The 17,204-nt window shown below is 43.9% G+C and overlaps 1 protein-coding gene across 1 annotated transcript in view; it reads left to right on the plus strand.

Moving 5' to 3' along the window:
- LOC147677596 (chymotrypsinogen B-like) overlaps positions 1-17,204 on the plus strand; it is a 52,371-nt gene that overhangs the window by 16,590 nt on the left and 18,577 nt on the right. The window contains exon 5 of the mRNA XM_086945251.1: positions 9,578-9,755. Within this exon, the coding sequence (XP_086801377.1) occupies positions 9,578-9,755 (178 nt within the window). The remainder of the gene's footprint in view (positions 1-9,577; positions 9,756-17,204) is intronic.

Consider the following 17,204-nt stretch of genomic DNA (forward strand, 5'->3'; position numbering starts at 1 on the left):
GAGTAGTGACTCCAATGTACCAGGATCTGCTTGTCTTAGTTTATGGCACAGATTCAGATACGAGCCAGTATTTGAAAATTCCTAATTTAATAGGCCCAGTTCTAGTCTGATCTGGAATGCAGAAGCGGATTTAGGCATATGGAGGGTTTTTTTGTAAATTTTGGTCACGTGTTGGTTTAGATTGGCATTTAGTTTTCCCCTTAAAATTTCAATGCCGTACGACAGAGTTGGCATAATTTTTGCTCTCATGACTTCCAGTAGTGGTGATAAACTCGGACTGGACAGTTTTTTTGAGAGCTTAGAAAAGGTCACCTGAAGGTTCATAGCTTTTATTGCTATTTCGCTGCGTTGTTTAGTAAAAGAACCCCTGGAGTCAAAATTGACCCCTAAATATTTATATGTTTTTCCAATTGTGAGGTTCATCTTATTATATATCCATCCACCCCCGAGGTTGCTTTTTCTACCAAAGCTAACCACTTGGGTTTTCTTTAGGCTTACCTCTAAAGTAAAGATGATGGAACAACACATACATGCTATTTCAGCCATTTTTGTTTGCCGATTTAGGTGTCCCTGATGGCAAATAACACGAAAGTAGGTGATATGTCACCAGTGTGCCAGAAGATACAATTATTAACATAATTAGTGATCACAGGCTACCATTGTGCATCTTGTGTGATTCTGAAGCCCTAGCACCAGTGCCCTCCATGCACTGGTTATTTCAACAGTTCAGGGTTTGATCCCTTGTATTAAAACTACAAATAACTTTCAATGATGCTACAATGCAGACTCCTTCAGCAGGTAGTAACAGACAGGATACAAAGTTCCCTTTAAACGTATTTTCTTTCGCACAAAAAAAACTGTGTGTACATGGTGCACTTGCAGATCAAAGCAAATCTGAGAAGTGAATGGCATTTTACCTGGGAGTTTGGCCGTATCTAATGGGAGAGGAATGAACGCCTGCATGCTTGTCTCGTGGGTATAAGGCTGCTTTTTCTGGAGCAGGTCTGGCTAACATGTTTACATCCTTCAGCTAGACCTTAGAAACTAAGCTACTCATGCACTCTTCACTCTCCCTCCGAGCTCCTGAAGCTTCAGCTTGTTTGTTGAGCCTGCCCGCACAAGGATCATGCCTACCTCTTGGCTCACCTTTCCTTCTCTCCTAATTCTTCTCTCGTTCTTCCTTTTACTGTTACCCAGAGCTCTGTCTTCGACCCGTCACACCGGCACTAGAAAAACCCTCGCCAGAATTATTCAGTGAGTCAGTTTCTTCAAATATAACCTATTTCCCAGTAGCGATACGTGAATCCCAATGTGTCGAATCTGAACCCAATATCCTCATGCCTCTTGCTTCATTAGATCCGACAACCAGCTGTCCGCCTCCATCACGTTCTGTCAATCACTGCAGACATTGTAGCCCTTTATTTACCCTCATACGGAGCAATAGCATCCATAGTATCCCAGTCCATCTGTCCTGCACCCCAACCAAATCACACTATACCATTTTGATCAAATCCAGCCCCATGGACTGGATCACGTCATTTTCTGTAAGGTGCAGCAACACCATACGTGGTCTTGGCCGCTTGTTCCTCAGTTCCCTCGCAGTAGGCGTCAGGTGAGCCTCATTTCCCTAAAACCTACCAGCGCATCACAACCTTCTTCCAAGTCAAACCGCATCTGCTGGCCATCGTACTGCCTTGTTGCATGTTCTCCTGCCCATTTGACAGCGAAGTTGCCAAAAATCCAAACCTCTTTCTTCCTTCTACTCAGGGCTACAGAGCCTGGAGAGCAGGTAGTACCTGCCACTATCTACTCACATGGGTGAACATAACCCCACATGCAGGTCCTTCATCTCCCCAATTTCTTTCAGCCCGTCCGCCCTGAACTCTAGCTTGAAACTTTGTGTGGCCACACTAATCCGAAAAACATGTGTTGACATATACATTCTTATCCCATACGCCCAGCTTCAGGCATTTCCTCAAAACTTCCAAACCTAATTGTTAATCGCCTTCTTGCTATCTTCATGCACAAGATTAACCCCACTGCCACCCCCCTTACTCTCACAAAACTCACCAACAACCTAACTGGACACACCGATGATCCAATCCAATCCACACCTCACTCCACACCCCCCTCTGACCAGTCTTAAACAACGACATCGATATCTGCATCCCATCACCCAGGACCATCATGTCCTATCGTAGCAATGCCCGTGAGCTTTCAGCCCTATCACCTAAGGCGTCAAAAAGGCCCAGAAAAAACAAGACTTAAAAAATCGTAGTAAACCATTAGACCTACAGCCAGAAGTGCATGCAAATCTTGCTTGGCCAATGATAATTTTCTGCACCAGGATACCCTTTTAGGGTAACACTTGTGCTGCCCAAGAGGAAATAATCTTCAGTTATTCCTTTCAAAATGTCTACAACAATTGGCCTCCTAATATCCATCCGTCCAGTTCTCTAGAATTCTCCTATCTCCCCTCAAGTCACATACTTGCAGAAAACCTTTCGAATAAAAAGCATTCCCTACAAGTTTTTCTGAAATGGTGACTAGTGCAAGACCCCTCTCTGGTTGCCTCCATGTCTCCATTATTCCTGCCCTTGCCCTAGTCTGTTCCTCCACTTAGCACACAATCACACACATTTTCTACTACTGAGGATAGTCTTTCTTGTTGATGCAGCCAGGGACTTCTCGGCCAGTTGCATGGTCATTGCATTCTGATCGTCCACATGTCCTGCAGCCCTGGTGTCACCAGTAAGTCCCCCTCTGGAGCCAAACCACAGAACTTCGTCCACTGTGAATGAGATAATGATTTTATAGAAATTTAGGGGCATATTTATCAAACGTTCATGCAATGCAGGACAGCAAGCAAATATGCTGCACTGTGCTGTGTGAATGGGAGAGGGCTGAAAAGCACCATATCTACTAACATACAGCACTCTGCAGTTCTATCCCACTCTGGCACACTGGAGGCTGCTTTTTGCCAACACAGACACCTTTCCACCATACTGCAAGGATGTCTGTTTTATGGGCAGGATTGATTTCGCGCAGGAAGGGCTGCTCAAAACAATCCAAAGAGGCATTTCTTCTTTCTAGCATGATGCAGAATTCATCAAACATATAAGAGGTAACAACAAGAACACAAAAGCTTTCTCTCCATTGCGCCTCTTTGCTTTAGGTATACCAATTTCACACAATACCAGTTTTACAAACCTTAGTAAATCTGGACTTGCATGAAATCCCTGGGTGGATACACAGGCACGCCCATGCTCCACCTATGGAATGTTTATCACTAAGAAATGGAACATAATGCAATGCAGTGCAGTGCAAGCTGTTGTGTTGGATTACATTGTGTGGCTCGCCGGTTAGAGGAGGCAGACCCGGACGCAGAGGTCAGACCCGGGACCAGGGTTCTATCCCCGACGCGGCAGGGCTTGAGCTCAAAATGTCCACGGACTCGATAATTCTCGCCTCGGTGCCTACTCGAATCATGGGTTCACACTCTGCAACTCTGGGCAATAGCTTGCTTAATCTCCACTACAGCCCCACCGCAATGGGATGCCTGGCTTTCACCTTGGGGATGCCCAGTAGAGGTTATCTCGCAGGGAAGGGCCAGGACGGGTTCCCAAAGCAAGTGCCTTGAGACCTTACGGTGAAAGGCGCTATATAAGGACGTATGATTTACGATTTATGAAGCCACACAAGACTGGTATTCCGTGGCTTTGCAAATTCCATATAAGCCTTCGTGGCGCCCTGCATTGCCTTGTGCAACTCATGGGACGCAAAGACGTAGTAAATCTAGGCCATAATGATCCAATGCAAGCAGTCAGACCAATTCTTTCTCAGTTCTTTGTCGGCATAGTGTTAATCCCTTGCAACACAGGTTTTTATTGCCTAGTGCAAATATCACTTCCTGTCTCTCAGTTGCTCTCTCCACAGTCACACTTCCAGAACTACTGGAGAGAATTCCAAAAAGGCAATGCTATGACACCTTTCCTTACACACAGCCACCCACTGTTCCACACACCACAGACTTTTTTAGTTACACCCTAAAACAGTACACACCAGTCGCGTCATAGGAAATCTTCACCATTCACATCATCATATTGTCTTCATACTATAAAGTCACACCACTGTAAGGCTCCAGAAATCCCAGCCCCATGTTCATATCCTTCCTCTCTGAATATGTGATGTTAAACCTGTAGTAGCGCTAGGATACCCCTTCATTGTAAACACCAATTGCCTGCCAAAGGACATACCTTTTCACATCAAATTTTAGGCAAAACATAGGTGTCCGACGATCTGCTGTGTAAGTGGAGTTCACACTTCTTGCTCAGCAATGATTGATGCTCCTTGTTTTACCAATTTGACTGCTGACAAACGCAAAACCATAGTCACCGCGCCTACTTCAGGTACTAAAATGCCTGGCAGGTGCCGGGTCTTCAGTTCGAGCATTGGATAAATGTCAAGAGCTAGCCCCTCAAACGTGCACAGACCTCTCATATTCTGTCCCACGGCGACCATAAAAAAATACTCAAGGTACTACAGCACTTGCTCAGACCTTGGCACCTGCCTCACCATCCATTCAGAAAATATGCCGATCTCCTAAAGAGTGCAGCATGCCACACAGCACACCATTGGCATGGCTTTGTTTGCTTAGAAACTGAGGGCCCACCAGTTGAAAGTCATCTAAATGCAGTAGTCAGAAAAGCTGATTTGATGTCTGATTTTCTCATTTCTGCTCCCTTTCCATATTTGCTCACCAGTATGATTGCTCTGTCACAAATTAGCATATGCTGTTGAAAATTCACTCTTTTCCACACAGTTATTCACTGATCCGCCTTCTTGCCACGAGAGACGATGTATTATTCAAACTTCATTCTCAGCTTTCTTCAGAACTGCCCTGAGAACTGATCAAATCCTTGTTGAGGGTTCTTTGAATAGGAAAGCAATTTGTCTTCATTCTACCTCCTTCAAACATTTGTCATCTATAGTATCAGTTTTGTTCTTGCAGGACCTTAAATTCTCTCAATACCTACTTGCCTGGCAGCCCGCAAGTAAGGAACCCTGAAATCTTGCCTACGCCCTTCCTATCTGGATACTTATACAGCCACCTCTCCATCCTTTCCACTTTAATTAGCATAAATGCCCTTTCTCAACACTCCTCTACCTTCTCCTCTTCCCCGTCCCTTGCACAGCGAAGCCCAGCATGACAGGGTGATTAGCCCAGTACTTATGACAGTCACACCAGACTCTGCATTGGTAATGGTAACACCGGCTCTTCAGTGGCGGCTGCTGCATAACAGAAGTGGTGGGCAGCACAGGGGAGAACTTCCTTCTATTCCCGGCAACCCAAGGCAGCACACAGGCTTCCAGACTTCCTTAAGCCAATCAAGACGCTGCTCTCATACTGGTAAAAGTATTACCAGCATGAGAGTAGCGTCACAATTGGCCTGAGCAGCCTGGTTTGCCGCTCAGGTATTTGCTGGGAGCCTTGGACTGTTCTCCACCCGGCTGTGCAACACAGCCTAAGCTGGAAAAACGCTTAGTGCTCATGTCGGTTTGGCCATCCTAAGACGGCCGGCCACACTAACAAGCACACTTATGGTGCCCACCACTCCTCCCCTCTGCTCCGTCACGATAGCCCAGCCCTTTCCCACCCTAGACTGGCTCAGTACTGAAAAATAAAATCATAATAACATTGTGTTATTATAATTGTGTCTTTCGATTTTGCACTGCTCAGAGAGCAGTGGGGCGATGTTCCTCCACCTTAACGGAAGAGCCGCCGCTACCGTTCCTATTGAAACTCCAGCATGCATTAAATTAGCTCTGTCTCCCTGACCCTGCCACTCTTGGGTGCGATGCTCATGAAAAGGCACATATGGCAAAAGTAAGCCAGTCACTGTAAATGCCATTGGCATGGGTCACATTGCTACCATGAACTGCAACCACAGTTTGTTAATCCAAATCACCACACAATTTCCTATGGTTCTCGCTACTTGGAGATCTGAACTCTTCGTCATACCAGAGCCAATTCAAGCCTCCAAAACGAATTCTGGTCATCCTTATCACATCCAGGGGCATATTACCAAGGGTGGCAATAGGCAATTATCACCGGTTTAGCGGCCGTTTTCGTCCGCTAAGCGGCGATAATTCTATCGCTCTATTAGCAAGCTGTCTCTAACTGATGTTAGTGACAGCTTTTAGGCGATAGCGAGCGGTTTGGGGCCCGCTTTGCATGTCAGCGATATTTATTGCTAATGACATGCAAAGTGGGCGTACCCAACCTGTTAGCGAATGCAAGAAGTCGCTAACGTCGCTATCGCCTATTAGCAAGGCAGGCGTAGCGATGGAAATATTCCCGCTATCGCCAAAAACTAACGCCTGCACAGACCAGTTCTTAGCCATGTTATCCAATAGGAGGTGGATAACATGGCTAAGAGCATTGCGTCGCTAATGCGTGAATATCGCTGTATTCTCAGCGATATTCACGCATTTCGCCGCAATCGCTGGATATTTTAGCACAATGGAGAAAAACGTTGCTAATAGCATGTTTTCTCCGCTAACTTATCCAGCGATAGGCAGTGATAAAAAAATCGTCACTAAGCCTATTTAGCGATAATTATCGCTACTTGTTGGTAATATGCCCCCAGGTATTTAAAAAGTGCCACACTGGATTTGTGTGACTTCTCACAGGTAACATTGTCTTAGAATGTGCATGCTGCTGTCCAAGTGTCAATGTATCTATATTTGTCGGCATCCTGGCATGTCTCACCAACTCTCTCTATTTGGCCTCAGACCCCGTCTTACATCTTGAATCTCTGCCAATATATCTATGTATCCATTTCCCCATGTTCTTGTTTGGTCCTTTTTAGTAGATGTCCGCTAATGGATCCACAATCCTCATGTAAGATAACCTGACCGCTCTGTCAAGGTCAGCTTCCTTCTCCTTACTGGTTCCAGCCTGCTTCATTTTCATTTTTTCAACAGTCGCATGAATTACAGCAAGGGCATCTTCAAAATGTCTCTTGAATGAAGCGTCTCAGGGTGGCATCCTCTCCTCTGATGTACAGGGGGGACAATAGTCCTGCTGCACAGGCTGGCGTCATGACATCAGCACAAAACCTGCAGGGCCGCTGCATTATTGCCCTCGTCACTTAACAGCCCTTCTTCCGATCTCCCAATGCAGAGAGGACCCCTCCACCTGATACCTTACTGTAAATATACTGACTGTTGCAGGGTGACTTGAAACCTCCAAATGAAAAAAAACATGACACAGACTCCTCTTGGCAATGCAAAGACAGTCTTTACTAACTGTCGCGACAGGGAGAAAGACCCTCCTTACGCACAGGCAGGCTGCTGGGCTCTCTCAAGATTTGCTGCTTCAAGGGCAGCTCTATTTTTATAGATCTTTCACACTACTTTATTACAAACAGTAAGTAATAATTGATTTGTAGTTAATAGATTGAAGATGGAAAAACACTCAAAGACCTTTGACCCCATAACCACACACTCTGACCTAATCCTCGACATATTGTATTGTATTGTATTGTATATTGGATTTATATAGCGCTTATCACCCAGGGGTCTCTAAGCGCTTGCCTTGGGAACCCGTCCTGGCTTTTCCCTGTGAGATAGCCCCTACAGGGCATCCCCAAGGTGAAAGCCAGGCATCCCGCTGCAGGATTTTCTTTATTGCACTTCGAACAATACTAAAAAACCAAGCATTCCTATGCTCATGCAAGCATGTGTGTTCATGGCAAATGTAATTAAAATGGAGTGTGTGCTTTCATCATTGTGTACCTAAGACCAATATGTGTATTAAGCTAATTAAATTTTCCTGCACCAATTGTCTAATCAGGTTACAATATGTTTGGAAGCACGGAGTGCGTGCCAGTGATCTCAGGTGTTAAACCCATAACAATGTTCATGCTTGCTAAACACGAATTGGCCTTTAACTATGACTCTTTTTCAAGTTACTTATCCCATGGTGTACCCAAGTGAACTTTTCACCTTACTTAGGCCAGCGCAAGAGCTGGGCCTAAACTGTTTTTTAACTAGTTACAGTTGTGTGTTTTCTACTCGTGTTTGGTATTGCGCTATTTCTAATGTTTTACATTTTCTGCGCTTTTTTATATTTTCTGCATGTTTTATATTTTCTGCTGTGTTCATATTTGAAATTTCCTACAACAAGTCAACACATTTCTGGGTATATTGTGAGCTAGAGAAAGTAAAAAGCAGTCTCTTAACTGCACCAATACATCACTGAGAGAACAACACTGGGATGTTGCTTTCAGTTGCTGTATTTGGACAAGAACAATGGCTATAATTGTCCAATTCTTTACATAAATCATGTATCTGAACACACACCATTCCTCAGACTGCACTAAATTATATTATATTTGCAAACAAGTCAATTGTCTCCTACATTTTTGAAATGCAGGGTTTACATGAACCAGAATTAAATTGGCCTATCTTAATAGAATCCCCTGTATTTCTTTAAGTGATACCATTTTTCTGAGGGCTACATTAATAAAACTAGATCAGGCAATTTAAACCTTCGACTGTAAAAAATATTAATGGTGAGACTGTATCCAAACTAGTGGCAACAGAACCTTTGTGCTTCTTGTGGACTACATATACATTAATAATTGCCTCTTGTGACTGTCACATAGGCTGACCCTCCTCATTAACACTCAGCCCAAAGAGGGAAGTAAACGTGCCACTCCAATGATCAGTTGTAAACGTAATGGGGTGACCCGGTGTCCCTCAGAATCTGATCACACACACGATTCTCCCTTCTGGATTTTAATAATAGGACTGTGAACTCTTCAATGTCATCAGCTTTACAAAACAAAATTCAACAGCTCTTCCCTGGGTCCATAAAACAAGCATTCATTGTGACAAGCGCAAGAAGGATACATTACTGGTGACCATGTGTGGATCATGAACTATTTAACACGTGAGCACCAGTAATCTATCATTTGTGTTCCCTTCATGTTGCCTGGTACATGTTCTACATTCCTGGGATGTTGTTCAGTGTTTGTCTGCAGAAGCATCAATCTGCCCCAAAAACGAAGCCTCGGTCACCCCTTATCGCCTTTTTTGTGGCTGGGACACTAACAAGCTTAGCTCCAAGCGAACATAAATTTATTTCAGTATATACCAATTAAACTGTTTTTGTAGGTAGTCAGGTCCTACTCCTTGGAGTGCTTTAAAACCTTCCATGCTCATGACGAGCTGAGCTCGTCATGCGGCATGGCGCTCCGGTGCTCATGACGAGCTCAGCTCAGCTCGTCATGAGCCGTGGAACGCTCGCATGTGGGGATAATTCCCCTGCTGTGCTGAGCGTTCCACGGAAAGGGTCGCAGCTGTGACGAGCTCAGCTCGTCATGAGCACTGGAGCGCCATACCTGAGCACCGGGGCGCTGTACGTGCCCTCCCGCCCCCCAGCACAGCGGGGGGATTACCCCCCGCAGTGAAGGGGTTAAAAACAATGCACAGGAGTGGATACAATGTGCAGGTCTAGGCTCACAGGATGATTATGATAAATGTTTGCCATCTGTTCTTTTCTCCACAGACGATCATGAATCCGGAGTATACGCAAGCCATATCCACGGATATAGCTTTGTTGAAACTCGCCTCTCCTGCCCAGCTAAACGTGCATGTGTCTCCTGTATGCTTGCCCGCTCCTGGAGATGATTTTCCAGCAGGCATGAAGTGCGTCACATCTGGCTGGGGACGACCAAACCTTAATTGTGAGTTTGTGATTGCCTTACAAAATTCTGAAAAATTTCTTGGCTGAATGGTAAATGAAGATGAATCCCAGTTCAGCTCTTGGCATTGCTATGTTTGTGCACTAAGACAAAGCTAATGCAATGTTCATAATTTCTGTTCAACTTTTTGGCATTTCCTCAACCATCTTTAATCCCTCTGATGTGGGTGCTCAATACCAGGGGGGTTAAAACCTTATCAACACATGACAAAACTAAAGGATTTATAGCACATAATCCAAATAAGGAATCACATTCCTTAAGAATCCCGTCCAACATCTATTTCCACTTGCAATTGCCACTTCAAGGAGGGGCTGTGCTCTTCTTCATCATATGTATTTGTTCTCAAATACTTCCCCAAGTTAAATCTTCAACTTGATGTACTTCTTTCTTTTACCAAATACCATATCAGCAGTATGTTGTTCGCACAATGCTAATAAAACAGACCTGTCTTTGTCTCCAAAGGAATGGCAGCACCTTTGACATAGATAGTGTAGCATCTTCAAAACACTTTTTGGTGGAAAAGTTCCTAAGAAAGGTAGAGATATTGAGGCCACTCACTTGGCACCAATACCACTACAATACCAAGGAAATTGTCTGACTGTATCGTAAGGCAGTTCTTGGAGTATAACAGTGATACCTTCTCGCCACGGCCGTCCTGCTTGTGGGATCTATTCATTTCTCTGACGGTAAAGAGCTTGGGTTTTTGGTCGGACAAAGAGCTCAAACTCACTCGTCAGATGGCATCTGTAGTCACTTCTTGTTACCATCAGATGAGGATCATGAAGAAGGCCTGCCCTTTCTTTCCTGCCAACCTTAGAGCCTGTTTTGTAAATTCATGACTTATTTCCAGATAATTAGTGCACTCATCACATAGGTGACTAATTATTTACTGTAGGCACTCATTATTTATATAAGTACTGAATTAAAATAGGTACTAATTATTGACTTCACTCTGACATAGCATGCCATCTGGGCCCCCAGGCTCATCTATTTGCTGGCTGCAAAGTGTTCAGAACTCTGCAGCGTGGCTGGTCTTCAGTTTTAGAAAGTTTCACAGGTTATGCCTGGCCCTTTGTAGTGTTCAGTGGTTGTGCACTAGGATTGTAAGAAGGTTGTAATGCTGCCATATCATGAGAACAGTGTTGTGAGAGTTCACACTGCAATACACTCCTGTATAAGTGCAAACCAATGCTTTGCCTAAATAAAACATTACACTTGAAATTAAGGCACATCATGCATAAGTGTAACATACCTAAAATACTGCAAAAGCAATCGGGTGCCAAAGGCCACCGGCGATACACTGCAGACCAGAGACCAGTGGCCACATACATACAAAATAATATTTTGTATATGAACAAACAAATGGATATATGGCTTAACATGCACAGCATCCTCAATTTTTCAGTGGGACTGAAGGATTCTGCAGAGGAACATTCCACAAGTCTTTGCTCAAAATATTGTTGTTAAAATACAATGGAAAATAGTACAAGTGGGTATCCACTGGACTTTTGGGACTATACCCATCTCGCCTTGCAAATTTCACAAATATATCTCTCTCATAGCTGGTTGTCTTCAAAGTTTCCCTCCCTTTTTATCCCATAAATTGTAAAAGCATCAGAGGAGGCTGGCCTCATTTAGAATGCCCTTTACCCTGACATTTGTGCAGTAAATGCATCAACATATGGCTATTCAACCAATAATCTATGCCTTCTGCTGCCCACTTGGCACAACACATCTGGCTACAACATGCCTTGTACTGGGACAGCTCTAGTACATGGCAGCATGGGTGTAGATCACTGCACCCCCCTGCAAGGGGATGCCTGGGGGTCTACAGAACACCTTTAGCCCCTCCAGAGGGCTACTTTCATGACATTTCAGGTGGCACACTTTTAGTGTGACTCCTGAGCGCTTCTTTGCCTCTGTGCCCTTGTCGGTAATACGGCGTGGGCATAGAGCCAAAGAGATTCTTTCATTTGCATGGGGCACGCCCCCATGCAAATGTTGGGAGTGCCTCCTTAAATATAGCACTGGCACTTTATGTGCACCAGGGCTATTGATATTATAGAAGGGGCCACACAAGCATTTGCGGCCCCTTTTGGAATACCAACATGCCCTAGGGGCGTGCAAAGCGGGCACAAACACCGAGGGCACTTTATATAATACGGCCCCTGGTAGATTGAAGCAGGGGCGCTTTTTGCGGTGGGAACGGGATGGAGAGAGCACGAGGGAGCAGGCAAGCTATGGACTGAGAGAGGGGAGTTTTCTGTGTTCCTTGTACTGTTTGAGAAGTCGAGGTGGCTAGAACCTGGGGCCCAATCCACACATTATTTTACTGCTAACAGTTTGAAACACCACTTCAAATATTTCAAAACTAACTGGCTGAAGGCATGCACAGTCCACAATTAAAGCTAAATCCAAATCATGCAAAACCAGCAACATGGCATAACATGTTGTCAAATAGAATTGAGATCATGAAGCCTGATGGGCAATAGCAATATATAATCATGATTAAGAAACAACAAATGATAGACATAAATGAGACACCATACCCATGGTGCACGCACAAAGGGCCATATGCATCAACACATTTTGCCATAGACACAGAATGGGCAAAACGCTTTGATGCATCTGGCCCAAAGCCCCTAATACGTGCCAAATGAAATACAAATAATGGAATATGGACAAACGCAGCCTTTTGAGAAAGAGGTCCAATGGTCCAATTCAGAACTGGTAAGACTGCCTACATCCTGCTCAAACGAAGAGTCTTCAGAAGTACTCTAGAGGCGAATAGAATTCTGACATGGAAGATGCTTATTCTCCAACGCTAAGTCCCCCATGAACATAAAGTGATGGGGAGCCAACTTATCCATACGCCTCTTCCATTATTTAAAAATGATTGCTCGATAGTGTACAAAGTCCACAAGAGAGGCTGAAATCAAATCGTTCAAAACAGGGACATAGTATAAAATTACATATAATAGAACAGAGAGCACAGCTTCATGGGAAATTAGGATTATCCCAATGTGAGGTATTTACCATTTTTGGTAAATACTTCCTGTCCCGAGTTTACAAGAAGACATGTAAGCATAACATGGAGGGTCATTCCCCCACCTCACCCCTGTTAAATTTCGGTAGGCTTGACCTACCAGAAGTTATCTGGGGATAACCGCAAATGTATTTGATTATCACATAACTCACATTTAACCCTTAACTTGTAATGAGGGTCATAGACGAGTGGACGGATGCCAGGGACCCACACACAGCACACAACTACTGCATTAGATGCCTTTATGTAATCCACGAGCAAAAACAACAGATTTCACTCTAAAACATAAAATACTAGAACATCTATGAAAGGTGCCAACATTCTATGATTGACCACATGCTGCTCTCGAGAGATATACCAATTCATGTCCAACTCAAGGCTAAGACTCCTGTGAATATCAAACTCCTTTTAGATGCATTTTTTTAAAAAAGTTTTTTACTAAGGCCCTGTTTATGAGTTGGTGGGTATATTCCGACATGTGCGTAAAGCCCTGTTTATGCACGGGTCGCTGTTGTGAGTTGTTATGTATGGGAGAGGTGTGGCGCCGCGGCCAGAGTGACTGACGCTGGAATCTGGGGATCACGGTTCGATCCACAGCAGCAGATTAGCCAAGCACCATGTGACTCTGGGCAATAGCTTGCTTAATCATCCTGACGGCCCCCAGCGCCCGGAGACCCTTACGGGTGATTGTTTGCGCTTTACAAATGTGGATTATTATTATTATAACGCGTCCGATAATTGTCAGATGCATTAAATACCCCAATCTTGGTTAAATTTCGCCAGGTCAAACCTGCCAAAAATTTACAGGGGAAAAGCATACAGTGTTTACCGTATCATGCAGAGTTTGGTGCGCTACACACCGAAACCCTCATTTTATTCCCCACTAACTAGTAAAAGGTGTTATTTATCACACCCGATATATAACGTACCCTATGGTATTGTTAATTATCAGGTGTGATTAAATAACACCTAAACTCATAATCTGGGCCTTAGGATAAATAGTATTAAAACAACACTACTTGGCATCCCAGTCTTGCTAAAGGACTAAAGAACACATTGCAGTTTAAGTGAATCTTCGATAAAGTTAGTTAAGGTAGAAGTCGGGGCTACAACCATCTTCTTGATTATGCTGGAGCAGGTTTCTGCTTGTGACCCACTGAATTTTAAAGCTATTTTCCTAAATCTGAATGAAGGAAACCCCTTTTCTCTGACTGGACCAGTCACACAGCACTCGGGAGTGTCTGAATGCTGACCACCAATAACGTGATTAGTTGTGTCCTCTAATGGTTAGGTCAACCTTGTTAGAGAATAAGGGGGCATATTATCAAGGGATTTATCTCCGCTTTTTTGGCTTTAAAAGTCAAGAAAGCGGAGGTAAAATTATCTCCCTATCAGCAACAGGGTGCTAACACGCAAATTCGCATGTTAGCACCCTTTTTCTCTACGCTTCCCCTTGCATCTCTAATGAGATGCAAAGGGGGCGTTCCAGAGAAAAATAATAGGAGAAATGTTGTTAAGCGACATTTCTCCTATTATCAAGGATTTCGCTAACCCTGTTAGTGATAAAAAAAAAGCAGCGCTAACCGCGGTTAGCACTGCTTTTTTTACACCTGGTATTTTCCTGACTTAGCCTTGATATCCTATGGAAGGTGGATTTCATGGCTAAGTTTGTGAGCCCCTATTATCAAGCTAACGCCAAACTTCGAGAGATTATCGTTGGTTTTCCAGCAATAATCTCTCAATTTGCAGTTAGCGCGAGGATTTTTATCACTACTGAGATAAACCTTGCTAATAGCAAGTTATCTCTGCGATAATTTCCGGCGATGCTTAGCGTTAAAAAATGTGTTGCTAAGCATCGTTAGCGGTAAATATCGCTAAATGTTGGTAATTTGCCCCAAGATTTTTAAGAAAGAGGCTTCAGTCTCTGTAGATGGACTACAGATCATCGCTTTAGTTACTTAAGCACTTTAAACATATCTTTAGTACCCAGGGCTTTATGAATCAGTTATAATATTCTGATTTGATTAGAATGATGGCCCTTTTGAGTACCTTCTCCAGAGAAATCATTTCTTGTCCAAATTGTGGATATTTACGTTATTTCCTAGCTGCCTTCATATGCTGCTTCCTGTGTACTACTCAGAATACCCTGAACAGGGCAGTACCAGAACCCAGCAGATCTGTGATGCTGTGAATGGAACTGTCCCAGAACTCACCAGAACTGCTAAACGTTCAACAGAACAGTAGCAGAACCTAGGGGCATATTACCAACAACTAGCGATAATTTTTGTCTCTAACTTGTTTAGAGACAAAAATTATCGCCGCACATCGGCGATTTTTATCGCAGATAAACCTTGCTATTAACAAGGTTTATCGCAAATGCGATAAAAAACGGCCGAAATGCATGAATATCGCTGAAAAGTCAGCGATATTCATGCATTATCGAGCAAATGCTCTTAGCCATGTTATCCACCTCCCATTGGATAACATGGCTAAGAACTGCTCAGGGCAGGTGTTAGCTTTTGGAGATATTCGAGCTTAGCGCAAATATCTCCAAAAGTTGGTAATAGGAGATAGCGATGTTAGGGACTGTTTCCAGTCGCTAACATCTTGGCACGCCCACTTTGCATGTCATTAGTGATAAATATCACTGACATGCAAAGTGGGGCCCAAGATGGTCGCTATCTCCTACTAGCTGTCACTAACTGGTGTTAGCGACAGCTTGGTAATAGGGAGATAATTTTATCTCCGCTTTCTTGGCTTTTAAAGCCAAAAAAGCGGAGATAAACCCCCTTGATAATATGCCCCCTGGTTATTTCTCTACACTTGCATGGAGCAGTAGAAACACACGCGGAAATGAATGTTACACTTAAAATGTGTCCGCATTCTACTGGGAACATTTTTAAGAATTCAAAGCTTAAAAGTTTGTGCATTTCCAAACTGGAAACTGGGCCCCAATGCAAAACAGAGGTTTCATTTTACAAGCACAATGTGAACAACAAACAATCCAAGATGGCTCACTCAGTGATTGACCTAATGATGAGATTAGGACACATTAACTGCTAATTTAACAACATGAGATTTTTTTTCCTGAGCTACAATGTTGTGCCATGATTGTTTTTAGCTCTCTCCAACAGACTGCTAAAAATGTCTGCAGGCTAGACCTAAAAGCAATTAGGACATGTTCCACAAAGGGCCTCCCCACTCGTGGCGGAGGCCCCGCAGTTGTCGAGGAGTCGCCACACTCGGAGCAGAAGCTCTGCAATGAGAATTCTCATTGTGGAGATTCCACCCTAGTGCTGAGACTTCCCACAACTGCGGGGCCTCCGCCACGAGTGCAGAAGCCCTTTGTGAATCAGGCCCTTAATGTTTCTTGTCGAAAGACCCATTATGGACCACACCAAAACTTACAGTGGGCTCTCGGCCAAACAATCCCTGGTTGAATATCTTGTCACCTTCATTTCCTTCCTTTCTATTTGAGCGCTTTCCTTCCTTTTCTTGTGTTTGTCCCTTTCCTGGATCATTACTTCTTTACCATACCCATCCTTTTGATTGGATGACTTGTAGCCTTCCACTGTACGCATTCATGGAACTACTTTAACTTTTTCTTTCAGCATTCTGTGAGAGTGCTTGTGTTTTTGTGCTCTCTCCCTATTTGCTGCTTTCCCCCTTAAATACCTGCCCCCACCACGCATTCCGTGTTGCTCTCTACCCCACCCAGCCACAGCACGTCCATTGTAACCCCCCCCCGTCCCTCAATTACTTTTTTAATTCTTCTCTTCCTCTCCCCACCTCATCACCTCCGTTGCCCGCCCACTTCCTCCCTGTTTCTTGCCCCCCATGGTGAATTATTCCCCCAAGTACGTACCTAGAGCCCCCCTGCCACCCCGTCGCATTCTTAAAACTAAATGTTTCTTTTAACATTTTTGGAGGGTCCATTATAGGTAATTTGTTGCCAGGCTACTTTTTTTTTTAAATCTATGGCTCCAAGATTGGCGTTCGGCATCTTGGAAGGGTAAATAAAAAAATTAACAAAATAGCGACTGGGTCATGTCGTATGTACACAAATGCATTGTGATGCATGTGTACATACGTCATGTTGCTGGCCACTATAGAGTCATGATGCATGTGTGTGTGCGTCATGACGTACGCACACGTACTACTCAGCACATGCTGTTGTTTTTTCTTTTTTTTCTGATGCTATACCGCATTGGCAAAGAAGCTTTTCTTTTTGCCAATGATGTTCAGCATTGACAAAAAGCATTTGCAAAGTCACTAGGTCGAAAAGGCGAGACATATTGGCTTTGCCAATGCTTGTGTTACCGTGGAGTCATCAGGATCAGTATGGTTGTCTCCGTGTTTGTTGAATTTACAGTATAAGGATGAAA

The sequence above is a fragment of the Lissotriton vulgaris genome, chromosome 12, assembly GCF_964263255.1.
Source record: "Lissotriton vulgaris chromosome 12, aLisVul1.2, whole genome shotgun sequence".
Taxonomy (NCBI): domain Eukaryota; kingdom Metazoa; phylum Chordata; class Amphibia; order Caudata; family Salamandridae; genus Lissotriton; species Lissotriton vulgaris.